Source organism: Eretmochelys imbricata, chromosome 8 (genome assembly GCF_965152235.1).
Source record: "Eretmochelys imbricata isolate rEreImb1 chromosome 8, rEreImb1.hap1, whole genome shotgun sequence".
Lineage (NCBI taxonomy): Eukaryota > Metazoa > Chordata > Testudines > Cheloniidae > Eretmochelys > Eretmochelys imbricata.
The window spans coordinates 94373849-94401388 of record NC_135579.1 but is presented as its reverse complement, the minus strand read 5'-3'; the positions used below and the strand labels follow the sequence as shown (position 1 = coordinate 94401388).

Genomic DNA, 27540 nt, shown 5'->3' with positions numbered 1-27540 from the left:
CCTTGTTCGGCAAGAAGTCAAGCTTTACACAATGCCACTCAATATTTGATATTTTAAAGTGTTTCTCTGTACAAGCAACATTAACCCACGTAGTAGCCTGCATTTAAACATGAGTTTTATGATTAGCATAAAAGCAGGATCTTTCCCTTCTTTTCTAGCATAAAAGCAGTTTCTGAAAAAGATGTGCATATTGACCTGAGTAACAAAAGAAAGAAAGAAAAGAGTCAATGAAATTACTCATGGGAGTAAAGTCAAGCATGTGCTGAGGTGCTTGCAAGATTGGGCCTAATCTTTTAAATACTAGTTTTGTTTCACAAAATATTTCTAAATACAATTTGCTTTTTTGACCATTAGAAATAAAGAAAGCCAAAACTCCTCTTCTACTGCATTATAGATAAGCCACTTGAGAGTTAAAAAAAAAAAAAAAAGTGCTTATTTGCTTTATTGAGTGAGGTCCAGTTTCAAATTTTAGCTCTGAACTGAAAAGTGATCAATGTGTCCAGGAAATATCCTCATGTTTCAAGTCTTTTGCCCTCTTGGAATCGGATTTAAGAATTTCAGAGGCGATGGCCCCATCTGATTTCCCTTCATGTGTGACAGAACCAGAAGTCACACCCTTAAGAGATATTTTCTGACACCAGTTCAACTATTTTCTTCCATACCCATCAGACGCTGGCTAAATATGTCGCAGTGGCGAGGAAGCATGAACACAGTTTTTGCCATCAAGCCTTTGAGTAGAGAATTACCAGCACATTCCTATCTTTGACAGAGGTTTACACAGGCATCTCCCTTATGGAATTTTAAAGCTCTCAGAGACTTACTCAAGACCTGTTTGATATAAAACACGCTGTTAAATTTAGATTGTATCACTATTTCTTTAAACATCGGAAGCGTGAGGCTAGGGTTTTCAAAGAGAGCTAAGGAAATTGGTTCCATAGATCCCACAGGATGGGTACATAAGTCTCCAGAGCCCCCCCAGAACAGCCCATTATGTGAAGGATACAATAGTCACAAGTTTCCAAGGCATCAAAACACAGCACCAGCATGTCTTATAGATTTATCTATAATGTCAGGTGAGGGTTGCAGAAGATTACCTACCTTTTCGTGTTCTCGGATTCCCGTGCTCAATACTAGAATAAAGATTTATAAACAATTACTGTATTTTAGCATGTTCTGGAGATACAATCTTCCACAGTTTCACAGGCTGTAGTTCAGTGGCGTTAAAAAGGGAACTGTGGCTATAAAGAAGACTGGCCCACATATTCAGCCAAGGGTACTCTAGGCTACATGGGGGAAAACACCCACTTTTGCAGGGCCCAATGGTCAGTTCCCTGAATGAGAACTGGTTCACACGCTGTCAGCTTAATCTTTTCACGCCCCTTGGATCAAGTACAAGAATTGGCCTGTCCCAAACACAACCCTGAGCAAATAAGTTGTATTCGGTCAAGGAGAAACAGGGAGGAAGAGCCACCAGGAAGGGGAACAAGGAAAAAAAAAAAAAAAAAAAAAAAAGCACAAAAATAAACTTGACAGAACAAACAAGGCAAAGGCGGGGAGGGGGGGGGAGGAAGAGGGTAATGAAGGTGGCATAAGTCATAAGGGGATGGAAGAGTTCCATGCATTGGAAGTAGCACCTCCGCGCCCCCCCCCCCCCCCAAAAAAAAAAAAAAACACCAAACAAAACAAAAAGGAGGCTAAAGTCTGCCAAGTTAACGTCTCCTCCTTTGCCCCCTCCTCGACAGTCAAGTGACTTTTTCCATTGCCGTTCTACTTCAGCCCCCTCCCCCCCATCGTGATCCTATAACTCCACACACATTTTCAGTCACACACACACCTCTGTTTCCTTCTAGTGGCAAAGAGGAGAGGTGAGGTTAGGCTGTAAAGCAGGAAAATTCCCCTTTAGTCACAAACGGGGCATTTTTGTGAAAAAGGGTAACTCAGACATGCAACAGAGCTTCTAACAGATTAGGAGGAACAATGCCATTTCTTTAAAAAGTAGTTACACCCCACATACTATACCTATATTAATTGGCTTAACAGACTCACAGTCAGCAATATCCTGAATGGCACACGAGGTTAGAGAGTTCCCAGATTGTTTCACATATGACATGGTTTCTTCATAATTATGTATTTCTTCAGATTCAGCACTAGGGAATGATGAGAGGAAGGGGTGGGGTGGGAGAGTTTTTTTGAAAAACCCTACACAATAAAGTAATGGATCTTGAAGAACTTTGGCATACAATCTATGAGAAATGAATTATTACTGGAATATCTATCTTAATTAAGAGGCCTGCACTAAGATGCACACTGTCTCATGCTACATCTACTCTAGAAATCATCCATAGGAGAACTTTAGTTGAAATTCACCTTGCCCACATAAAGCCCAAGTTACTGGGCTTTGTGTAGACACAAACCTCCACATATACCCCCATCCCGCAACCTGAGTCCAGAACAAAAGGCAGCAGCCATACCTCCCTTAGTGATCAACATTCACTGCACTTGAAGTGAGCTCATGGCCACTTTGCATCACCAAAACCTCTAGACCGAAGCACTAGTGTGCTCTGGAAATTATTCATGACAATCCCCAGTGTATCATTGGGATGAGCCTACAACACGCTACTTGGTTGCTTGTGTGCAGAGTCCACTCCCTGTCATGCTGACCAATAGTATCCCATTGTTTCCTGATACTCCCTCATGGGTCTTTTGTCTTTTACTTAGATTGTAATCTGTTTGTGGCAGGGACTGTCCTTTTGTTTTGCATTTGTACAGCACCGAGCACAACAGGATTTTGGTCTAGGGCTCCTCGGGACTAGGAGAATACAAATACATAATAACAACCACAAGAACAGCAGAGACTTTTGCACTTCAGCATGCAGATTGCTTCTTTGAAGCGTGATTAGTTTGTTCGGGTTGCTACGTACTGATAATTCTCGGCAGGGTGGGGGTGGGGCCCAGGCCCACTCTGGTGCAGAAGTTTCAGCTCCACCACTGAAATTGAATAGAAGCATTGAACCATAGACATTTTTCCTTTGGATGCAGGGAGTGGAGAAACCCACACAGCTTGAAGTCCAGTTCCAGCAAACTCTCAACCAGTATAAGTGGGAGAGGCTTTGTTGAGAGCACACAGAAAACAGGGGAAGTTTCCTTTTCTGATTTCTGCAAATCAATGCAATTTTCTAGCAAGGTTTTGCACTTGGCATTTTAAAAAGGCCAGAACTGGATAGCTATAGCAGCGTGCACATTGAATGTGAAATAGCGATGTAAGAACATTAGAAAACTTTTTTCTTTTATTAAAAGCCAACTGACAAGATCCCTTAACACAAGTTCATCAGAAAACCGTTTCTGGAACCCCTAAGATGTCACTATACTGTTATTAAACTTAGTAGGAACAGAGTAAAGATTACGTTTTCCTACTAAGCAGTTAAGCGGGAGGGGGAGGAAATCAGAGGGTAAGAAAAGAAACAAACATTAAAATACTGAAGTCAGTGCTTGAGGTAGAACTATTAAAAAATAAGTCTGCCACTGTTGAACAAAATTTCCCCATCACACCCTGTTCATTTTATTAGCGGATCTACCAGAAATCAAGCCAAACTTGGCAGTATGTAGCTTTCATATGCAGATTGCTCAGTCACTTCATGCATTCATTTCTAATGACCCTATCACTGTGCTACACTCTAGGGATTAAATTACAGCATGGGGAGGGGAGAAGCTCCCTGTGAATGGGTGTGGAGAGCTAGTGAGATGGGGTGGGAAGGAAGCAAGTGCACTTTGCATACCCCCCTCCCCCCAACACCCTGCCCCCACCCTGGTGCCAGAGCTCTATCCCATCACCCACATCGGTGGCTGGTGCCCTGTGCACTCCCTCTAGCCTCTGCCCACGTGCTATTGTCCTGTGCTGTCTCCCACGCTTCCCTGGCAGCTGGTTGGCATGCACCTGCTCCTCTCCCAGGCTGGGTGTCTCCACGGAGCCTGTGGTGGCTGGAACGCAGGACTGTGAGTCATACCTGCTCCCTAACGGCCAGCCTGATCCCACATACTGCAACTGAGGTTGCCAGTTTTGGTTGGACGTATTCCTGGAGGTTTCATCACAGGACAATCTTTAATTTCTGGAGACTCCAGGACAAATCTTGGAGGGTTGGCAGCCCTAACTGCAGCAGCTGCTCTATCCCTTCCTCCAGGCCCCACTCTTGTCTCTGCCCCCCTTCTGTATGCACACAGGGTGGAGCATAGTCATGTCCTGCTCTTATCTCCAGGAAATATTGTGGAGGCAGAAACAGATTCCTACCCATCTCCCGCAAACATGTCCATTTCAAAAGCTCTAGCCACCCTGTGCCTCCCCCCAGCATCATGCAGGATTTCAGCTGCTACCCCAATGAATGTCTGCCACACTGAAATTCACCGTGGTGGACAGGGCTGTGCTAGACCCCCTGTGATAAACAGAGCTGTTACTGTATTCACACATGATTATGTAAGTTGATCAGTTAGTGAACTGGTGACTATAGAACGTTCAATCTACAGGGCTGGTGGAAAATGCAAGCAAGCAGCAAAACAATTGCTTGAGAAGAGCCCAGGATCCTGATAAACACTTCAGGACCATTCAGAGATGATGCTCGAGCTATTAGCTGTGAGGATTCTACTCCTGGGGCCCAGCCAAGTTTGAAAACTTGTTTTGCCATACAGGGACCCTGAGAAGACACAGGATCTCTGGCTGGATAAAAATTGATTCCCCCGGCCCCCCACATGCAAAGGTAGTAGCTGTTCGGGGATGTTGTTGGTGAGGTGTTCAGGCTGACAGAAGTATCTAATCCTGCCTGGGCCACCATTACTGATAATTGGGCTTTCGAGGAGCTAAACATGTATAGACTGCTTGTTGTTTTAAAGTTCTCCTCTGTTTTATTCTATTGTTAAGATTAAATAGCCTGTTAAAACCAAAGTATCTGAAGATAGACTCCTGAAGGGAGGAACCACAGGCACTTAATCCAGAGAGGGACGTGCTGGATAAACACAAGGCATATACAGGATACTGTAGCCCAGCGTCCAGTCTCGAAATAGTAGAATCACATGATTCCCTTTCTGAAGAGAGGGGGAGTGCATTCAGAGAAGGGACAGATGCAAGCAGCCCTGTAACCACTGCACCTTCACAAATCCACATCCCTAAATGATCCTGGTAGGGCCAGGGAACTCATGTGACTTGGTCTACTGATGAGCATAGTTTTGGTTGTGCAAAGCGTCCATGATCTCATTTCAATTTATCATGGGGGCAGGGTGAATTGCAACTCAAGTTAGATAATTTCACTGTTAAATATTAAACAGCCTACTATCTGTATCATATTAGGAGTTCAAAGTAACTAATCTTTGTTGCAATATATTACTTGAACAGTTTAATTTCTAAACAAGAATTATATTGCTAATATACAGTGGAACACGTGGAAAAATAAGTCTCTTCCTGCTTGGCATATACAAGGAAACTTGGTTAATTTATAAACTGATTGCCTCAGTAACATTTAGAATGTGTGTGGTATTTATTGTAATGGATTGAAAACTACAATTACATGCATTAACTTCCCCACTGTGTTATTTAAAATACATGAATTTTCAATTCAGCCAGTGTATTCCCTTTGTTTAGTCAAACATGAATAGTCATGAGTAAAAGGTGCTTGCCCATATCAATGTTTGCACCCACAGCGAAAAAGATATTTATCCATATTTGGTATTTGGTTTTTCACACCAGAGTTGTTCACTCCTTGCCACTACAGTTCCAGTTTTCCAGAAATGCAGCCAAATTACCACGACTTTCTTGTTTATGATGTGATTGATCAACTAACCGCTTTCATGTTCTCTCCACAGGTACCGTTGCGGAGAGTGGACCAGATGATATGTCTGGGGCGAGAAAGCAGAAGGAGACTCCGCTGGTTGGAAGGCATGAGATGCGATGTCCTGAGGTTGGGGGTTCCACGACCACCACTCCCAAGAGGAGAAGGCGGGTGGTGGTGGTCGGGGACTCTCTCCTCCGGGGGACTGAGTCATCTATCTGCCGCCCTGACAGGGAAAACCGAGAAGTCTGCTGCTTGCCGGGGGCTAAGATTCGCGATGTGACGGAGAGACTGCCGAGACTCATCAAGCCCGCGGATCGCTACCCCTTCCTGCTTCTCCACGTGGGCACCAATGATACTGCCAAGAATGACCTTGAGCGGATCACTGCGGACTACGTGGCTCTGGGAAGAAGGATAAAGGAGTTTGAGGCGCAAGTGGTGTTCTCGTCCATCCTCCCCGTGGAAGGAAAAGGCCTGGGTAGGGACCGTCGAATCGTGGAAGTCAACGAATGGCTATGCAGGTGGTGTCGGAGAGAAGGCTTTGGATTCTTTGACCATGGGATGGTGTTCCATGAAGGAGGAGTGCTGGGCAGAGACGGGCTCCATCTTACGAAGAGAGGGAAGAGCATCTTTGCCAGCAGGCTGGCTAACCTAGTGAGGAGGGCTTTAAACTAGGTTCACCGGGGGAAGGAGACCAAAGCCCTGAGGTAAGTGGGAAAGAGGGATACCGGGAGGAAGCACAGGCAGAAATGTCTGTGAGGGGAGGGCTCCTGCCTCATACTGGGAATGAGGGGCGATCAACAGGTTATCTCAAGTGCTTATATACAAATGCACAAAGCCTTGGAAACAAGCAGGGAGAACTGGAGGTCCTGGTAATGTCAAGGAACTATGATGTGATTGGAATCACAGAGACTTGGTGGGATAACTCACATGACTGGAGTACTGTCATGGATGGTTATAAACTGTTCAGGAAGGACAGGCAGGGCAGAAAAGGTGGGGGAGTAGCACTGTATGTAAGGGAGCAGTATGACTGCTCAGAGCTCCGGTACGAAACTGTAGAAAAACCTGAGTGTCTCTGGATTAAGTTTAGAAGTGTGTGCAACAAGAGTGATGTAGTGGTGGGAGTCTGCTATAGACCACCGGACCAGGGGGATGAGGTAGATGAGGCTTTCTTCTGGCAGCTCACGGAAGCTACTAGATCGCATGCCCTGATTCTCATGGGTGACTTTAATTTTCCTGATATCTGCTGGGAGAGCAATACTGCGGTGCATAGACAATCCAGGAAGTTTTTGGAAAGCGTAGGGGACAATTTCCTGGTGCAAGTGCTAGAGGAGCCAACTAGGGGGGGCGCTTTTCTTGACCTGCTGCTCACAAACCAGGTAGAATTAGTGGGGGAAGCAAAAGTGGATGGGAATCTGGGAGGCAGTGACCATGAGTTGGTTGAGTTCAGGATCCTGACGCAGGGAAGAAAGGTAAGCAGCAGGATACGGACCCTGGACTTCAGGAAAGCAGACTTCGACTCCCTCAGGGAACGGATGGCCAGGATCCCCTGGGGGACTAACTTGAAGGGGAAAGGAGTCCAGGAGAGCTGGCTGTATTTCAAGGAATCCCTGTTGAGGTTACAGGGACAAACCATCCCGATGAGTCGAAAGAATAGTAAATATGGCAGGCGACCGGCTTGGCTTAACGGTGAAATCCTAGCGGATCTTAAACATAAAAAAGAAGCTTACAAGAAGTGGAAGGTTGGACATATGACCAGGGAAGAGTATAAAAATATTGCTCGGGCATGTAGGAATGAAATCAGGAGGGCCAAATCGCACCTGGAGCTGCAGCTAGCGAGAGATGTCAAGAGTAACAAGAAGGGTTTCTTCAGGTATGTTGGCAACAAGAAGAAAGCCAAGGAAAGTGTGGGACCCTTACTGAATGAGGGAGGCAACCTAGTGACAGAGGATGTGGAAAAAGCTAATGTACTCAATGCTTTTTTTGCCTCTGTTTTCACTAACAAGGTCAGCTCCCAGTCTGCTACGCTGGGCATCACAAAATGGGGAAGAGATGGCCAGCCCTCTGTGGAGATAGAGGTGGTTAGGGACTATTTAGAAAAGCTGGACGTGCACAAGTCCATGGGGCCGGACGAGTTGCATCCGAGAGTGCTGAAGGAATTGGCGGCTGTGATTGCAGAGCCATTGGCCATTATCTTTGAAAACTCGTGGCGAACCGGGGAAGTCCCGGATGACTGGAAAAAGGCTAATGTAGTGCCAATCTTTAAAAAAGGGAAGAAGGAGGATCCAGGGAACTACAGGCCAGTCAGCCTCACCTCAGTCCCTGGAAAAATCATGGAGCAGGTCCTCAAAGAATCAATCTTGAAGTACTTGCATGAGAGGAAAGTGATCAGGAACAGCCAGCATGGATTCACCAAGGGAAGGTAATGCCTGACTAATCTAATCGCCTTTTATCATGAGATTACTGGTTCTGTGGATGAAGGGAAAGCAGTGGATGTATTGTTTCTTGACTTTAGCAAAGCTTTTGACACGGTCTCCCACAGTATTCTTGTCAGCAAGTTAAGGAAGTATGGGCTGGATGAATGCACTATAGGGTGAGTAGAAAGCTGGCTAGATTGTCGGGCTCAACGGGTAGTGATCAATGGCTCCATGTCTAGTTGGCAGCTGGTGTCAAGTGGAGTGCCCCAGGGGTCGGTCCTGGGGCCGGTTTTGTTCAATATCTTCATAAATGATCTGGAGGATGGTGTGGATTGCACTCTCAGCAAATTTGCGGACGATACTAAACTGGGAGGAGTGGTAGATACGCTGGAGGGGAGGGATAGGATACAGAAGGACCTAGACAAATTGGAGGATGGGCCAAAAGAAATCTGATGAGGTTCAATAAGGATAAGTGCAGGGTCCTGCACTTAGGACGGAAGAATCCAATGCACCGCTACAGACTAGGGACCGAATGGCTAGGCAGCAGTTCTGCGGAAAAGGACCTAGGGGTGACAGTGGACGAGAAGCTGGATATGAGTCAGCAGTGTGCCCTTGTTGCCAAGAAGGCCAATGGCATTTTGGGATGTATACGTAGGGGCATAGCGAGCAGATCGAGGGACGTGATCGTCCCCCTCTATTCGACATTGGTGAGGCCTCATCTGGAGTACTGTGTCCAGTTTTGGGCCCCACACTACAAGAAGGATGTGGATAAATTGGAGAGAGTCCAGCGAAGGGCAACAAAAATGATTAGGGGTCTAGAACACATGACTTATGAGGAGAGGCTGAGGGAGCTGGGATTGTTTAGCCTGCAGAAGAGAAGAATGAGGGGGGATTTGATAGCTGCTTTCAACTACCTGAAAGGGGGTTCCAAAGAGGATGGCTCTAGACTGTTCTCAATGGTAGCAGATGACAGAACGAGGAGTAATGGTCTCAAGTTGCAGTGGGGGAGGTTTAGATTGGATATTAGGAAAAACTTTTTCACTAAGATGGTGGTGAAACACTGGAATGCGTTGCCTAGGGAGGTGGTGGAATCTCCTTCCTTGGAAGTTTTTAAGGTCAGGCTTGACAAAGCCCTGGCTGGGATGATTTAACTGGGAATTGGTCCTGCTTCGAGCAGGGGGTTGGACTAGATGACCTTCAGGGGTCCCTTCCAATCCTGATATTCTATGATTCTATGAAAAGCAAACCGTCAAATAAATGCTGAACCACCAATAGATGTAAGTGTATTTGCATAAGGCTTTTGCAGAGTTGCAAACAGCCAAATCAAAATGTGCACTTTCCACTGGGGTCTGGTTGGGGGGGGCGGGGGGGTACGAGGAGGGGAGAGGGGAGAGTATGATTCTATAATTAGATGCTAATCCTAATAAATTTGCACTCCGTGTGCACATGTAAGGTTCAACAGGCAACCTTAAAAATCACAGAATATCAGGGTTGGAAGGGACCTCAGGAGGTCATCTAGTCCAACCCCCTGCTCAAACCAGGACCAATCCCCAACTAAATCATCCCAGCCAGGGCTTTGTCAAGCCTGACCTTAAAAACTTCTAGGGAAGGAGATTCCACCACCTCCCTAGGTAACGCATTCCAGTGTTTCACCACCCTCCTAGTGAAAAAGTTTTTCCTAATATCCAACCTAAACCTCCCCCACTGCAACTTGAGACCATTACTCCTTGTTCTGTCATCTGCTACCACTGAGAACAGTCTAGAGCCATCCTCTTTGGAACCCCCTTTCAGGTAGTTGAAAGCAGCTATCAAATCCCCCCTCATTCTTCTCTTCCGCAGACTAAACAATCCCAGTTCCCTCAGCCTCTCCTCATAAGTCACGTGTTCCAGTCCCCTAATCATTTTTGTTGCCCTCCGCTGGACTCCTTCCAAATTTTTCCACATCCTTCTTGTAGTGTGGGGCCCAAAACTGGACACAGTACTCCAGATGAGGCTTCACCAATGTCGAATAGAGGGGAACAATCACGTCCCTTGATCTGCTGGCAATGCCCCTACATATACATCCCAAAATGCCATTGCCAAGAAGGCCAATGAGGGCACCCTGTTCACTCATATCCAGCTTCTCGTCCACTGTAACCCCTAGGTCCTTTTCTGCAGAACTGCTGCCTAGCCGCTCGGTCCCTAGTCTGTAGCAGTGCATGGGATTCTTCCATCCTAAGTGCAGGACTCTGCACTTGTCCTTGTTGAACCTCATCAGATTTCTTTTGGCCCAATCCTCTAATTGGTCTAGGGCCCTCTGTATCCTATCCCTATCCTCCAGCATATCTACCTCTCCTCCCAGTTTAGTGTCATCTGCAGACTTGCTGAAAGTGCAATCCACACCATCCTCCAGATCATTAATGAAGATATTGAATAAAACCGGCCCGAGGACAGACCCTTGCGGCACTCCACTTGATACCGGCTGCCAACTAGACATGGAGCCATTGATCACTACCCCCTTGAGCCTGACAATCTAACCCACTTTCTATCCACCTTACAGTCCATTCATCCAGCCCATACTTCTTTAACTGGCTGGCAAGAATACTGTGGGAGACAGTGTCAAAAGCTTTGTTAAAGTCAAGGAACAACACGTTCACCGCTTTTCCCTCATCCACAGGGACAGTTATCTCGTCATAGAAGGCAATTAGATTAGTCAGGCATGACTTTCCCTTGGTGAATCCATGCTGACTGTTCCTGATCACTTTCCTCTCCTCTAAGTGCTTCAGAATTGATTCCTTGAGGACCTGCTCCATGATTTTTCCAGGGACTGAGGTGAGGCTGACTGGCCTGTAGTTGCCAGGATCCTCCTCCTTCCCTTTTTAAAAGATGGGCACTACATTAACCTTTTTCCAGTCATCTGGGACTTCCCCCGATTGCCATGAGTTTTCAAAGATAATGGTCAATGGCTCTGCAATCACATCCGACAGCTCCTTTAGCACTCTCTGATGCAGCGCATTCAGCCCCATGAACTTGTGCTCATCCAGCTTTTCTAAATAGTCCCGAACCACTTCTTTCTCCACAGAGGACTGGTCACCTCCTCACCAGGCTGTGCTGCCCAGTGCAGTAGTCTGGGAGCTGACTTTGTTCATGAAGACAGAGGCAAAAAAGGCATCGAGTACGTTAGCTTTTTCCACATCCTCTGTCACTAGGTTGCCTCCCTCATTCATTAACGGGCCCACACTTTCCTTGACTTTCTTCTTGTTGCTAACATACTTGAAGAAACCCTTCTTGCTGCTCTTAACATCTCTTGCTAGCTGCAACTCCAGGTGTTATTTGGCCTTCCTGATTTCACTCCTGCATGCCCGAGCAATATTTTTATACTCTTCCCTGGTCATTTGTCCAATCTTCCACTTCTTATAAGCTTCCCTTTTGTGTTTAAGATCAGCAAGGATTTCACTGTTAAGCCAAGCTGGTCATCTGCCATATTTACTATTCTTTGTACACATCGGGATGGTTTGTCCCTGTAACCTCAATAAGGATTCTTTAAAATACAGCCAGCTCTCCTGGACTCCTTTTTCCCCTCATGTTATTCTCCCAGGGGATCCTGCCCATCAGTTCCCTGAGGGAGTCAAAGTCTGCTTTTCTGAAGTCCAGGGTCCGTATTCTGCTGCTCTCCTTTCTTCCCTGTGTCAGCATCCTGAACTCGACTATCTCATGGTCACTGCCTCCCAGGTTCCCATCCACTTTTGCTTCCCCTACTAGTTCTTCCTGGTTTGTGAGCAGCAGGTCAAGAAGAGCTCTGCCCCTAGTTGGTTCCTCCAGCACTTGCACCAGGAAATTGTCCCCTATGCTTTCCAAAAACTTCCTGGATTGTCTGTGCACTGCTGTATTGCTCTCCCAGCAGATATCAGGATGATTAAAGTCTCCCCATGAGAACCAGGGCCTGCGATCTAGTAACTTCTGTGAGTTGCCAGAAGAAAGCCTCATCCACCTCATCCCCCTGGTCCAATGGTCTATAGCAGACTCCCACCACGACATCACCCTTGGCACTCACACTTCTAAACTTAATCCAGAGACACAGGTTTTTCTGCAGTTTCATACCAGAGCTCTGAGCAATCATACTGCTCTCTTACATACAGTGCAACTCCCCCACCTTTTCTGCCCTGCCTGTCCTTTCTGAACAGTTTATATCCATCCATGACAGTATTCCAGTCATGTGAGTTATCTCACCAAGTCTCTGTTATTCCAATCTCATCATAATTCCTTGACTGTGCCAGGATTTCCAGTTCTCCCTGCTTGTTTCCCAGGCTTCTTGCATTTGTGTATAGGTACATCATCCCTCTTTCTCAGTCTGAGGCAGGAGGCCTGCTCTCTCGCGTGCTCCTGCTCGTGCTTCCTCCTGGTATCTCACTTCCCACCTACCTCAGGGCTTTGGTCTCCTTCCCCTGGTGAACCTAGTTTAAAGCCCTCCTCACTAGGTTAGCCAGCCTGCTTGCGAAGATGCTCTTCCCTCTGTTCGTTAGGTGGAGCCCGTCTCTGCCTAGCACTCCTCCTTCTTGTAGCACCATCCCATGGTCAAAGAATCCAAAGCCTTCTCTCAGACACCACCTGCATAGCCATTCGTTGACTTCCACGATTCGATGGTCTCTACCCAGGCCTTTTCCTTCCAAGGGGAGGACGGATGAGAAGACCACTTGCGCCTCAAACTCCTTTATCCTTCTTCCCAGAGCCACGTAGTCCGCAGTGATCCGCTCAAGGTCATTCTTGGCAGTATCATTGGTGCCCACGTGGAGAAGTAGGAAGGGGTAGCGATCTGAGGGCTTGATGAGTCTTGGCAGTCTGTCACATCGTAGGAAATCTGGCATTTCCTACCTTTTCAGTGCTTAGTTTTGCAATCTTCATGTTGTTTAACATGGTTTTGTATGTATTTAAAATAAGCAAACTGGAAAAAAAAATTCCATCACATGGAAACATTAACATCCACATGGGCCATCAGCAGGGTTGGAACCTTTAGGTCTACCGCACAGACTGCTGCCACTTGAGCTAAATGTCTAATGGAGAGCAGTAGTAAGTCATCCTCTAGGAGGGGGAGGAACTAGCAGAGATAAGACACTTTGCCAGCTGGTTTCAGAGATATTTCCTGGCAGGAATGTTGAGACTCAGGAATCTTGGGTTCCATTACAGGTTCTGAAGGAGAATGTGCCCCTTTTGCCCTTCCCCACCTACCTACCCACTCCAAGATGGATTCCTTCTGCCCAGCCCAATCTCTTCCCTCCCCAGTCCCCATGGCTCTTCATCAGAGTCCCCTTGTACAGCCAGACTTTCTGGACCGATTCAAGGCCTTGCCTACACTCCAAAAAAGTCCTGGTTTAGCATTTGGTGTAGTTGCACAGATGCTGACCCTTTGAAGCAGGTATTAACCTTGAAAGAATCAACTGATGCAAACCTCAGCTTCTATTGACAACACTTATGGAGTCATCATCAGTATGGAGATTCCAAATGCCAAATTAAGACTATTAATGTGGACACTTGGCCTTAGATTCTCTATTTTTATTTAAGTCTTTGGGCACACAGTTCTGCAAGGTACTTAGAACACATGCTTAAACTTTAAGCATACAAGTACCTAGGAATCAGTGTACTGCTCTGGGTTCAAAGAGGTACCTATGAGGTGGCCAGTGTAGAACATGAGCAATACAAATCCCATTCCGAAGATCACACAAGTATAAACAAAAAATACCAAGAGTGGGGAGCAAAATCTCATATATTTTAGGGCTGTGCTTTCTGCATAAACAGAACAAAAGATCAAAATCCTTTTCTGTGGACAGATAAGGAGAACAGTAAACCTCCAGCACCTGCAGATTATGCCAGGTCTGTGTTTCGGCAATAATTCTCAAAGCATTTCATTTCTAAAACATCAAGCTGGAGAATATGGGAAATGAGGGGGGTGGGAGGAGATCACCACCCCCATGTGTGTGGGTAACAATCTGCTTTGAAACCAGAAGACAGCTTGTCAGAAAGCATGTCATGTAGTGTTTACTGCAGGCTAAACGAAGGAGCACTAGCAAGAACCAGCTAGATACACACACACACACACACACACCTCTAGCCTTTCAATAATGTTCATAGTAAACAGAGGACAGGAGATGAGAACAAGGTCTCCTGGTCTAAGCATTATTTTTTTAAGACTTCTTTTCTGCAAGGTCGGTTCACAAGCCACCTATGAACCTAGCTCTCCCAGGTTCAAACGTCTCCATTTACCACCTCATGACATTCTAAAGACTTTGGGGAATTTTGTAATTTCCTTTCCTCTATTGTTGTAAAGTTTATAGCTCGTGTAAGCTTTAAGTTCTTATTGTATGTGTCTATCAGGACCTTGCCTAAGTATAAGAGGGTAATTTGGTTGCTAGTCATTCATATCTTAGGGCAGGCCTACACTACCGCAGGGAATCCATACTCTGAGATCGATCCAGCAGCAGTCGATTTAGCAGGTCTAGTAAAAACCCAAAAATCAACTGCAGATCACTCTCCAGTTGACCCCTGTACTCTACCCCCAACAAGAACTCTACTCCCATTGACCCCTCTGGTGTAGGCCCCACAGTAACTTGACCTAAGGTACGTCAACTCCAGCTACGTTATTCACATAGCTGGAGTTGCATAGCGTAGGTTGACTTACCATGGTTGTGTAGACATAACCTTTGACTCAGCAAATATCTGACACTCTCATTGGTGGCCTATGGTGGTACTTTTCAGACATGTGTGCGTCTGCAAGGAACACCAACTCAATTCACACTGGCAGCAAGGAAAGCCTACTCACTCAAAGACCTGTCCAGGCTATATTCAAAACAGATTATCTAGCGAGAAGGAACTCCCATTATTAATTCCCTCAGCCACCCAGGTCTTCTTGAATAGGAGTTATACCAGTCAGACATGTAATTTAGTGAATCCCCACACATTATACAAAGTGCTTGCTTCAGGAGGATTCTTTCAGTGTCATTTAAATGCAAAAATTGTGCATAATGGAATTATAAAAGTAGCACTTTATTGCTTACAAGTATGTCCCATCTTCAGAAGAGCTTAAAATTCTGACAGGAATATGTTTCTGTAGCCTAAAGTTAAATCCACACACTTACTTTTCAGGAGTCACGTAGTCATCTTCTACAACAGCTGCAAACAAAAACAACAAGTTTGACAAGTGGCAAACAAAATATGGTTGCTACGGCATTCAACACGAGACTACAGTGGAACAAGAGAATGGGCTGAGGAGCACAGTAGTCAGCGTGACAGAGGACCATGTGGCAAAGAAGGGTATTGACACAAGTTTCCAGGTGTAAACATTAAAATTAAGATCTTTTGTCTGTATACCTCTTCCTATGCGCAGTTATTCCGTTTCCCTGGAAAAAGAGGTACTAGTACAGTAATAGGGGATTTGATCATTCGAAATATAGCTAATTGAGTTTGTGATGACCAGGAGAACATGGTGAATTGCCTGCAGGGTGCGAAGGTTGTGGACCTCTCCAAACATCGAGATAGATTTATGGGCTGTGCTGGGGAGGAGCCAGTGGTCATGGTAGATGTAGGTACCAATGACATACAGAAAGGTAGAAGTGAGGTCCTGGAGGGCAAATTTAGGCTACTAGGAAAGAGATTAAAGTTCAGGACTTCTGGAAGCATTTCAGAGAATGCTATCATGGTTCCACAAAGGGGCAGTTAGACCGGCAGAACTGCAGGCAGGACCGGCTCTAGGCACCAGCAAAGCAAGCACGTGCTTGGGGTGGCACAATTCCAGGGGTGGCATTCTGGCCACCCTTTTTTTTTTGGGTGGGGGGGAGGGAAGGAGGGAGTTGTTTTGCATGGGCAGTTATGCTCTTGGAGCTTGGGGCAGCAAATTTTTTGCTTGGGGTGGCAAAAAAACAAACAAACAAACAACCTAGAGCCGGCCCTGACTGCAGAGTCTCAATGCGTGGATGAGAAAATGGTGTTCGGAATTTAGGTTTATTAGGAACCGAGGAACCTTTTGGCGAAGGAGGATCCTATACAGGAAGGATGGGCTTCACCTAAACCAAAACCAAACCAGATTGCAGTCATGTAAAATGTAAAAGTCATAGAGGAGTCTTTAAACTAACAGCTGAGGGAAAGCTGACAGATGCGGAGGACCACATGGTTCAGACAGACATCCTTAGAGGAGGCTTCATTAAAGGGGATACTCTATAGCCTAGTAAAGAGGAGAGGAAAAAGTTGATAAAGTACAGATAGGGTCTTAGAAGCTGCCCCACCACCTATTGACTCAGTAGCCTCCAAGACCTTACCCACTCCGTTCCCAAGAACTCAGTTAGACTTCAAAACATGTCACTGAAATTTCTTTGTTTGCATACAATTAAACTACACTTGAGTTGATCAGGCTGAAGCACAGGGGATGGGTACAGGGCATACCAAACATCCAAAAGTTACACAGCAAACCTCTTCCTTTATATACATTTATGGATTGGCTTGGTCACTGTGCTCTGTACAAGCATGACTTATTTTTTCCCCCCTCTTATGTTCCAGGCTTATTTACCCACTGTAAATGGTTCCTCAAGTGTTCCCCCTCCCCACCCCATCTTAGTACAGACATTCTGTTTCTAGCTTACTAGTTCATTTAGCTCCCTAATCCTATCTCCCAAGAAACGAGGCCTCACCCACCTCCAATTACTCAGATCAAGCCAGGCCTATAGTTGAGACTGAAAAGAAACGAGTCAAATGAAAAAGAATCCCATTCAATTACATCACATGAAGGCAGACAACTAAATATTGACCAATTTTATAAGTGATTGCACACAAAACACATGAAGTCTAAATATTAAGATGGGGAAGTTGAATACCTGGTATTAAATGAGGATTTTGATGCAACAGGCATCACAGAAACTTGATGGAACAAATGATAATCAGTGGCACACAGTAATCCCAGGCTACAATATATATGGAAATGGCAGAGTAGGTTGGAGAGTGGCCCTATACGTGAAAGAAAGCAGTCAACTATAGTGAAAATCTTATATGAATCAAACTGTACCATAGACTCTTTATGGATAGAAACTCCATTCTTAAACAAGAGGATAGTGGTAGGAATATACACTTCCGACCACCTGACCAGGACAGGGATTTTGAAATGCTCAAGGAGATTAGAAAGGCTACAAAAAACAGGAAACCCAATAATGGGGGATTTCAACTATCCCCATATTGAGTCAACATGGCATTTGTAAAAGGAAATCCTGCCTCACCAATCTATTAGAGTTCTTTGAGGGTGTCAAACATGTAGATAAGGGTGATCTAGTGTACTTGGACTTTCAGAAAGCCTTTGACAAGGTCCCTCACCAAAAGGTGCTTAAGCAGTCACAGGATAAGAGGGAAGGTCTTCTCATGGATCAGTAACTGGTTAAAAGATAGGAAACAAAGGGTATCAATAAACAGTTTTCACAATAGAGAGGTAAATAGCAGCAGTTCCACAAGGATCTGTATGGAACCAGTGCTGTTCAACATTCATAAATGATCTGGAAAAAGGGGGTAAACAGTGAGGTGACAAAATCTGCAGACGATACAAAACTAATCAAGCTAGTTAAGTCCAAAGCAGACTGCAAAGAGTTACAGAGGCATCTCACTAAACTGGATGACTGGGTAAGAAAATGGCAGATGAAAGTCAATGTTGATAAGTGCAGAGTAATGCATGTTGGAAAACATAATCCCAACTATACATACAAAATGATGTGGTTTAAATTTGTTGTTTAAACTCAAGAAAGATCTTGGAGTCATCATGGATAGTCCTCTGAACTGCTTAAATGTGCAGCAGCAGTCAAAAAAAAGCAGCTAACAATGTTAGGAACCATTAGGAAAGGGATAGATAATAAGACAGAAAATATCACGCTGTCTCTATATAAATCCATAGTACACCCACACCCTGAATACTTCCTGTAGTTCTGGTTGCTCCATCTCAAAAAAAAAAAAAAAAAAAGAAAAAGAAAAAAAAAGATATATTAGAATAGGAAAAAGTTCAGAGAAGGGCAACAAAAATCACGAGGGGCATGGAACAGCTTCCCTATGAGGAGAGATTAAAAAGACTGGTACTAATCAGCTTGGAAAAGAAGTGAGTAAGGGGGAATATGATAGAGGTCTATAAAAATCATGAGTGGTGTGGATAAAATGAAGGAGGAAGGTGTTATTTACCTATTCATATAAACACAAACTCTGGATTACCCAATGAAATTAATAGGCAGCCGGTTTAAAAACCATACATAAAGAAGTACTTCTTCCCACAGGGCATAGCCAACTAGTAGAACTCATTACCAGGGGATGTTGTGAAGACCAAAAGGATAGCTGGATTCAAAACAGAATTAGACAAGTTCATGGATGGAGGACAGGTCCATCAATGGCTATTAGCCAAGATGGTCAAGGACACAACTCCATGCTATCGATGTTGCTAAACGTATGACTGCTAGAAGCTAGAACTGATGACAGGGGATGGATCACTCAGTAAATTGCCCTGTTCTGTTCACTCCCTCAGAAACAGCTGGCACTGGCCAATGGCTAGATGGACCATTGGTCTGACCTAGTATGGCCATGGTCTTTTTCTGTAGATAAATAGTTGACCAGCAAAGGAAGATGGCCAAAAAAAGGGTATAAGTTAAGTTTTAAAACAAAGTTTTCAATAACGTAACAATAGGTTATAATTTTAATGTAATTAGAAGTCAGAAAATGCAAGACGACCTAGGGTTCTCGTGGGAATGGTACTAAAGGTTTCCCAACTTTCTGCAGATATTTGTGCTAGCACTCATCTGAATTAGTGCTCTAAAAATAGCAGCGTAGCACATGCTAGCCACTCTGAGTGTGTACACACACACACACACACACACAGAGTCCAGGAACATTTGCACTCAGGCAACTAGCTCACACCACAATGGCTACACTACTATTTTTAACAGGCTAGCTCAATGAGAGATGACATACTTGCACTGTGTGAGATGGGAATCATGCCACTACATCCAAGTGCAGATGTAAGATAAGAAACTTAGTCAGTAATCCATAGTATCCCACACACACAGTTCCAGTGAGTTAAGTTTACCCCGACAAAAAGTTTTGTTTCTCAACATTTGAGGGTTTAAAGCTTCACCACTGAATTTCAATGAAAAAAAGATTAATGCACCAACTCCTACTGATTTCATTGTGCATGTCCACAGCTGTATTGTCAGAAGTTTATGGAACTTCCCATTGAAATAGTCAAAAGAGGGATACAAATCAGCTCACATTTTGAGCAGCTAGTTTGCAGTTGTCAGCAATAATAGTCATTATAAAAGAATGCCTAGAAATTACAGCTGGTAGGAAAATGGCCTCTGTCCCATGGGAAATTTTAAGTTCATTTTGGTTCTGAATCTGAAACCCCAGCCCTCCAAAAAAAACTGTCAAAACAAAATCTTGACTCCCTTTCCATCCAAAAGGTCTTTTAAAAAAAAAAAAAATCCACCCTGTTCCTACAAAACATTTCAAGTTAAGGTAGGTATACACTTGCAGTGGCAGGTAGAGTGTAGATGCTACATGCCCAGATAGCATTGGTATAAATAGCAGAGTATATGGTAATGCACGTCTTAGGTGAGTAGAATGCCCTATACGCCTCAGCCCCGGGGTGTATACCCTACACACCCAAACAGTGCCCACTGCAGTGAAAGGCTCTTACAGCAGGGAAGCATGGGGAAAGGCTCTGGCAGCTCCCTTAGGAGCCTTTCCCCACAATTTCCCCTGCTAGAGCCTTTCACTGCCATGTTTGCCCAACACACCAGTGAGCGTGGACACGGACTGCCTTCCGAGGCAGCGAGTAGCTCATGGTGGCGTGTCGCGTAAACAAGGTCTTCGATGAAATGGCATTTTCTGACAGAAAACTTAAAATCAAAGGAGTTTCTAGCAGAGCTGGTTGAAAACCAAGACAAAAAATCTCTTACCTGTTTTGTTTTTTCTGTTGACATGCGGAGCTGACTGCCAGAAGGCACAGAGATTCACTTTTGGGGGCCTTAGAGGTTTCTTTGGAGGGGAACCAAGAGATTCAACTGAAGGAAGTGGTTTAACTTTTGGAGGCTTGCTATCTTTGACATCAAGTTGTCTTTCTGTACCAGCTTGATGGAGGAAAGGTTCTGATGCTGTTTGTAACAAGAGCCACAAGGAGAGAGTCAGTTATTACTTCTCATTTCAAGTAAAAATGCATCTACGACTGTTTGCATAAATTGGCAAAAATTGGTAGGAATGTCTAACAGTTTCCTTCCCAGTTAAAATTTACCTATTCTCATTTTATATGTAGACACTGACTCAGTGTGGGGCCTGATTTTTCAGTGGTGCTACAGAAGGAGTAGAAGAAAGAAAGCAGAAGGCTCTTTTTCTGTTTCTTCAGAGTGTTATACAATGGGGCCACATTTGAGAGTGATCTGTTTCTTGATTTGTTGTTAAAAAAAATTGAATTTTCTGTGCCAGTAAGTTTTTCATTTTCTAGACTTCAGCAGTATAACTTTTTTAAATATGCAGTTCCAGTAAGGTAGCTTTCCAGAGTAAACAGGATTTCATAGAATCATAGAACTGGAAGGGAACTCGAGAGGGTCATCTAATCCAGTCCCCTGTACTCAAAGCAGGGCTAAGGATTTAATCTTTTCAATATTTTGGCACTAAATCTGAAGCTGATAAAATGAACTTGCTGCTCAATACCTCCTTGGTAGCACGTTTCTAGAAGAAATACCCAAAGGAGCAAGCGCATTCTTAGTTTGGACCTGAACTTCCCAAAGTTGGGGGAAATGTACAGATTGGAGGATTCAAACCAGCTCCATTTTTACTCAAAAGTTAGCTTTATAGAAAATAAATCCCTTCATGTTTCATATGCTCTGCAAAAAAATTAATACCATGGCATAAGAATCCAGTCTGTCCAATGTTCAGTGTAAGGAAGGCAAACTGATTCAAATGAAACACATTCTTCCCCCTTAACCTTGTTTCCAGAACTTGAACCCCCACCCCCCCCCCCGCACCCTACAGTCCTCTGCCCCCCCAACCGAGTTTGAAAGGACCTAGCTAGCCAGTTACTCACCTTCCTTTCTTTTCCTACCAAAATTATTTGTCAGTTTTGTGCACCCCTACATATCAGTTCTCGCCATATCTTGCTACGGCGAAGCACCACTAGAAGAGAGTTCTCTCTGGAAGCCTCCTGTTCAATTCTGCAGCATGTAGGTACCCATCCAAACTGATCCTATATGCTCTCTCTTTTGGATCTGCATTAAAGTTTTCATGGCTGAGCCTCAAAACTGGCAGAATGCCATATAAATACCACGTAAATGTTGAGAGGCTGGATTTACCTTTCAGATACTGAGAGGTCTCACTTGGCTTGTGTGGATCATAAGCAGGCTGAGAGAATCCAGTCACCTTAGGGCTTTGCTCAGTGCTCTTGTAACCTCTGGATGGACGGGGAGGTGATGAAGACTGGGGCAGTACAGGCATTTTGCTGTCTGGGAGAGATCTCTTTTGGGTAGAGAAATCCAGTGCTGGGAAGGAGCAAGTACTTCTCATTTTGTTGCTCTCTGCTCCGAGGGCAGCGTTCAGAACCCCTGGCTGAGCAGAAGGATTCCCACTTACACACGATGGCAGCACTGCACACTTTCTGTCATTCTGAGCTGAAGCACTTTCCCAGATCTGCAGAGTATGATGGAAGGAGTTTAACAGTCCTTCCTCCGAATGTGCATTAACAGCTGCCTGCTGATAAATGCAAGAAGTTGGACAGGGTCTCTGCGAATCCCCTCTAGGAGGTGCATCTCCACAAAGGGATCCCTCCAAAGCTTTATTCTTTGTATCTTCGTTCTTCCCTGCTAGGTACAAGTTGCCATGCTTGACTCTAGGCAATATCAAAGGTTTGGCCTGCATTAGCTCTGAGCTATGCACAGCAAAACAAAGTTGTTCTCTCTTTTGTTCAGACTCCAGCACTTTTCCTTGGTTCAGGATTCTGGGACTGGACACACCCTTAGTGTTGGAGCTTGGTAGATGTACACGTTCTGCAGGAGGCTTCTTGGGTGGTTGTGACACAGTATTTGAAAAATTGGCATCATTTTGAAATTTTGCTCTGAGTGCTCTGAAGTCACTTATGCCTTCCTAAAGGTGGGGAAAAGCAGCAGAAAGGTTATTGGCATTCTCCAAAGAGGCAATTAGTCCAGACGGTTCATTTGGTGGAAAAGTGGATTAAAATTTAATGGCCATTTACAAAAAAACATTATGTGAATTACCAAAGCGTGTAAACACCATACCGCTCACCCGAAACTAAACAGAAGACCAATATTAAGTCTCATGTGTTTAAATTTAGATGAGCTACTTCAGCATAAAACCCTCCCCTCGACTTACACAGTCTCCAAAAGGAGTAAAGAGAGTGACTTTCAGCCACAGAGACAAGGTGGGTGATGTAATATCTTTTATTGGACCAACTTCTGTTGGAGAGAGACAAGCTTTTGCCAAACAAGGACACTCCCCCAGAGAAGTAGATCAAATCATGGAACAGGCCATGCAAATACCCCAAGAGAACTTGCTTCAGTGCAAAAATAAAATCCCTTCTGATGACACACTTAGTTGTCACCTCACAGTGGAATCCATGTGGGGTAATCAAACAAACAACCACAATCCATACTCAGTGGGGACGCCATCCTCAAACCCCACCTCTGGCTGGCCTCAACCACCACCACAACCTCTCCAAGATCATCATCATCATCAGTGGCAGGTTCCCCACAACACAGCAATGCAAAGTGGCATGAGACACTGCCAGAACAATACATCTCCACTGCTACAATGATCAACACTTTTCAAGATCCATGGATCCTACACATGCCTATCACAACACGCGGTGTCCCTATCACTACACTATTAATGAGGAGTACTTGTGGCACCTTAGAGACTAACCAATTTGAGCAGAAGCTTTCATGAGCTACAGCTCACTTCATCAGATGCATAATAGTTTTATACACAGACCATGAAAAAACTCTCATGGTCTGTGTGTATAAAAACATCTTCACTGTATTTTCCACTTTATGCATCCGATGAAGTGAGCTGTAGCTCACAAAAGCTTATGCTCAAATAAATTGGTTAGTCTAAGGTGCCACAAGTACTCCTTTTCTTTTTGCGAATACAGACTAACACGGCTGTTACACAGGAAAGATCAGCCTATCACCTGCGGACGAATGCTTTCTGCAAAGCAATCTGACCTATCAGACTGCATCCTCAAAGGAAACCTGCACAACACTTTCAAAAGACAAGACGAGCCTGGAAGCTGAAATTCATTGCTCTGCTAAACACTAAAACTCATGGACTGAACAGAAATACTGCTGTAATATGCCATAAATCCAATCTGTAACCCACTCACCTGCTCTTTTTGTCCCTTTGTTGCAGAGGTGTTAATGGGCCACTCTACCTCCAACAGATCCTTACCATAGGTGCTAACTACTTATTCTAAAGTCGCTGTTCCAGCCTGCATTTTGCTGTGATGCTGGCAGTCCTTTTCCCAGGCCTGGGGAAGAGCTCTGTGGGGCTGGAAAGCACGTCTCTCTCACCAACATAAATTGGTCCAGTAAAAGATATTACCTCACCCACCTCGTCTCTCTCATATCCTGGGATTGACACAGCTACAGGTACACTGGATATGGACCCGCATAGGTGCGGACTGGAAGATAGTTGCTTGGTTACACTCATTACCATCCCGCAAGGTGCTGAACACACCAATATTCCATTGAAGCCAATGGCATGAGAAGACACTCAGACCACACCCCATCAGGGCTGAGGTGAGAGACAAGGGCTTAGGAGTCATTACTAACGAGGGAGGTGGAGATGAGAACTGGGATTCAGGGACCCCTTTGAATGACAGCACAGTGAAAGGAGAGTCCTAGAGGGAGTTCTGAGACAGATGGACACACTATTATTACCAGAGAGACATAGTTAACCAAGCAGCAGCTGAGCCAAAAGATTTCTTCAAATCAAGAGCAAATTTCACGTACACACATCCACCAGGATGTATTTTTGGTAAGAAGGCAGCTGCGTACACCAAATAGGAAAACAAGAAGGGAGCTGGTGTAAACTGGTCATAGATCCATTGATTTCAGTTGATCTGCCCCCAAATGAAGACTGACTCATCACTAGTTCCACACCTCATAAGCTAGTACTTTTCAAGTGCTAATTGTTTCAGTACAATGAAGCGTGGGGGGCAGGGGGCCGATGGAGGTAAGTGCTGGGAACGATACAAGCTAACTGACATTAAGAAAACTATTTTTCTTATAAATTATAAATCTGAGGATCAAGGAAAGTGTTGGAAATCTGATACAAGTTCCATGCTGCACTGACCTGAGATAAAAGAATGAGTGAATTACCACTTGATGAAGTGAGCTGTAGCTCACGAAAGCTCATGCTCAAATAAATTGGTTCGTCTCTAAGGTGCCACAAGTACTCCTTTTCTTTTTGCGAATACAGACTAACACGGCTGTTACTCTGAAACCTATTTTATTTAAGGACATGAAACACAGTCATGTGTGTCTGCTGCTGCCAGAGCACTTAATACCCGTCCACCCACAGACTAGCTTTCTAGAGTCTGCTACTCTGAAACTTTTCTGAGAAGGAGCCGTGTTAGTCTGTATCCGCAAAAAGAAAAAGGAGGACTTGTGGCATCTTAGAGACTAACCAATTTATTTGAGTATAAGCTTTCATCGGATGCATGTAGCTGTAGCTCACGAAAGCTTATGCTCAAATAAATTGGTTAGTCTCTAAGATGCCACAAGTCCTCCTTTTTCTTTTTGCGGATACAGACTAACACAGCTGCTACTCTGAAACCTGTTAGAATAAGTGAAAAGAAAAGGAGTACTTGTGGCACCTTAGAGACTAACCAATTTATTTGAGCATGAGCTTTCGTGAGCTACAGCTCACTTCATCAAGTGGTAATTCACTCATTCTTTTATCTCAGGTCAGTGCAGCATGGAACTTGTATCAGATTTCCAACACTTTCCTTGATCCTCAGATTTATAATCACCACTACTCATTCAGCGTGCCAGATAAACACATAACATGGGGTAGGAACGGCAAGTTATCCAGGCAGGAGAATACATTTTCAGTAAAAGTCAGTTTTCTACATTTGCCTGAAACATTAACATTAAAAAAAACACAAAAAAACCCCCGAACTTTTTAATTTAAATTTTAAAAAAAGGTGTGGGCAAAGTTTAGTGAACTTTGTAGGTTTGTCCCAGGCATTTTGCTGTCCTATGATAAAAAATAAGGAGTCTGTGATATTTATCTGCAATACACTTTTTGAATTCAGTCCTGAGTAAAACTAAAGAAAGCCGGACATCAAATTTATGAGCTACTCAAGTCCTTGGACTTGGACTGCTCTATAAAACTTGTTATATATGTATTAACCAGTTTCTCATTGGTACCATTAAACACCTGAAATGCATTTAAGGAGCTATAAACAGTGTTAAGTCCTTCAAGTGTTGCTTCAGTATACACAGCTGCTTGGTGCCCCTGCAACAGAAACAATGGCACCTGATTTTGTCCCGTTGTCTGTTTGGTGTACGTGTGGCTCTCTGTGGTGACTTGGACAGGGGGTGAATCAGTTTTTCTTTCTTTCTGGAAATCTCCATAATAGACTAGTCCGGCTTCTTATAGTGAATCACACAGCTAGCCCCAATTATGAAATATAATAGAAGCAATTACATAACCTGGTGCAGTGCACCTAATGTAAACTATTTAGTTCAATGCAAAGAATTGCGATACTTCACAAGACCCTGTCTAATGAGGAAATTGGAAAAAATAATTTAGGACACAACTTCCTTCTTCAGGGTGGGGGCAGGGCAGAGGAAGTGTTTAGACCCTTAACATTAAGGCAGAACAGATGAATAGCATACTGAGGTTTTACTGAATTTTATTTAATTGCGCAATTTATTAAACACTGCATTTCTCTTGAATAACCCCTTTCAGTAATATTACTTTCACATAACAGCGTATGATGTAAAGAACCTACCCGCAGAGGAGAGTGAATTGCTTCTATTATATTTCATAATTGGGGCTAGCTGTGTGATGGTTGTAAACTGCAAGCTGGTCTCCATATTGGAAGAGAAGATTGAAGGTCTGGAGCAACAGATAACAACCCTGCGTTGCATACGAGAAACTGAGGATTTTCTAGACAAAACTCAGGATAGGCTTCTAGGGGCACAAAGCTCTAAAGATATAGAGCAGGTTGCACACAGGAGCCAAGAGGCCAGTGAAGAAGCTTGGCAACATGTGACCTCCAGAAGAGGTAAGCGGAATGTCCGGGTTCCAGTAACACAGACACAGGTAACTAACCGCTTTCATGTTCTCTCCACAGGTACCGTTGCGGAGAGTGGACCAGATGATATGTCTGGGGCGAGAAAGCAGAAGGAGACTCCGCTGGTTGGAAGGCATGAGATGCGATGTCCTGAGGTTGGGGGTTCCACGACCACCACTCCCAAGAGGAGAAGGCGGGTGGTGGTGGTCGGGGACTCTCTCCTCCGGGGGACTGAGTCATCTATCTGCCGCCCTGACAGGGAAAACCGAGAAGTCTGCTGCTTGCCGGGGGCTAAGATTCGCGATGTGACGGAGAGACTGCCGAGACTCATCAAGCCCGCGGATCGCTACCCCTTCCTGCTTCTCCACGTGGGCACCAATGATACTGCCAAGAATGACCTTGAGCGGATCACTGCGGACTACGTGGCTCTGGGAAGAAGGATAAAGGAGTTTGAGGCACAAGTGGTGTTCTCGTCCATCCTCCCCGTGGAAGGAAAAGGCCTGGGTAGGGACCGTCGAATCGTGGAAGTCAACGAATGGCTACGCAGGTGGTGTCGGAGAGAAGGCTTTGGATTCTTTGACCATGGGATGGTGTTCCATGAAGGAGGAGTGCTGGGCAGAGACGGGCTCCATCTTACGAAGAGAGGGAAGAGCATCTTTGCCAGCAGGCTGGCTAACCTAGTGAGGAGGGCTTTAAACTAGGTTCACCGGGGGAAGGAGACCAAAGCCCTGAGGTAAGTGGGAAAGAGGGATACCGGGAGGAAGCACAGGCAGAAATGTCTGTGAGGGGAGGGCTCCTGCCTCATACTGGGAATGAGGGGCGATCAACAGGTTATCTCAAGTGCTTATATACAAATGCACAAAGCCTTGGAAACAAGCAGGGAGAACTGGAGGTCCTGGTGATGTCAAGGAACTATGATGCGATTGGAATCACAGAGACTTGGTGGGATAACTCACATGACTGGAGTACTGTCATGGATGGTTATAAACTGTTCAGGAAGGACAGGCAGGGCAGAAAA

General features: G+C 44.7%; 1 protein-coding gene across 1 annotated transcript in view; it reads right to left on the bottom strand.

The window, feature by feature from the left end:
- The window catches only part of FYB2 (FYN binding protein 2), a 42046-nt gene extending 17486 nt beyond the window's left edge, over window positions 1–24560 (bottom strand). Inside the window, exons 1-6 of the mRNA XM_077825371.1 lie at window positions 24552–24560; window positions 21559–22345; window positions 20170–20364; window positions 15340–15373; window positions 2047–2147; window positions 1099–1130 (exon numbers count right to left, since the gene is read on the bottom strand). Coding sequence (XP_077681497.1) covers window positions 1099–1130; window positions 2047–2147; window positions 15340–15373; window positions 20170–20364; window positions 21559–22345; window positions 24552–24560 — 1158 coding nt within the window. The remainder of the gene's footprint in view (window positions 1–1098; window positions 1131–2046; window positions 2148–15339; window positions 15374–20169; window positions 20365–21558; window positions 22346–24551) is intronic.
- Window positions 24561–27540: the final 2980 nt, after the last annotated feature.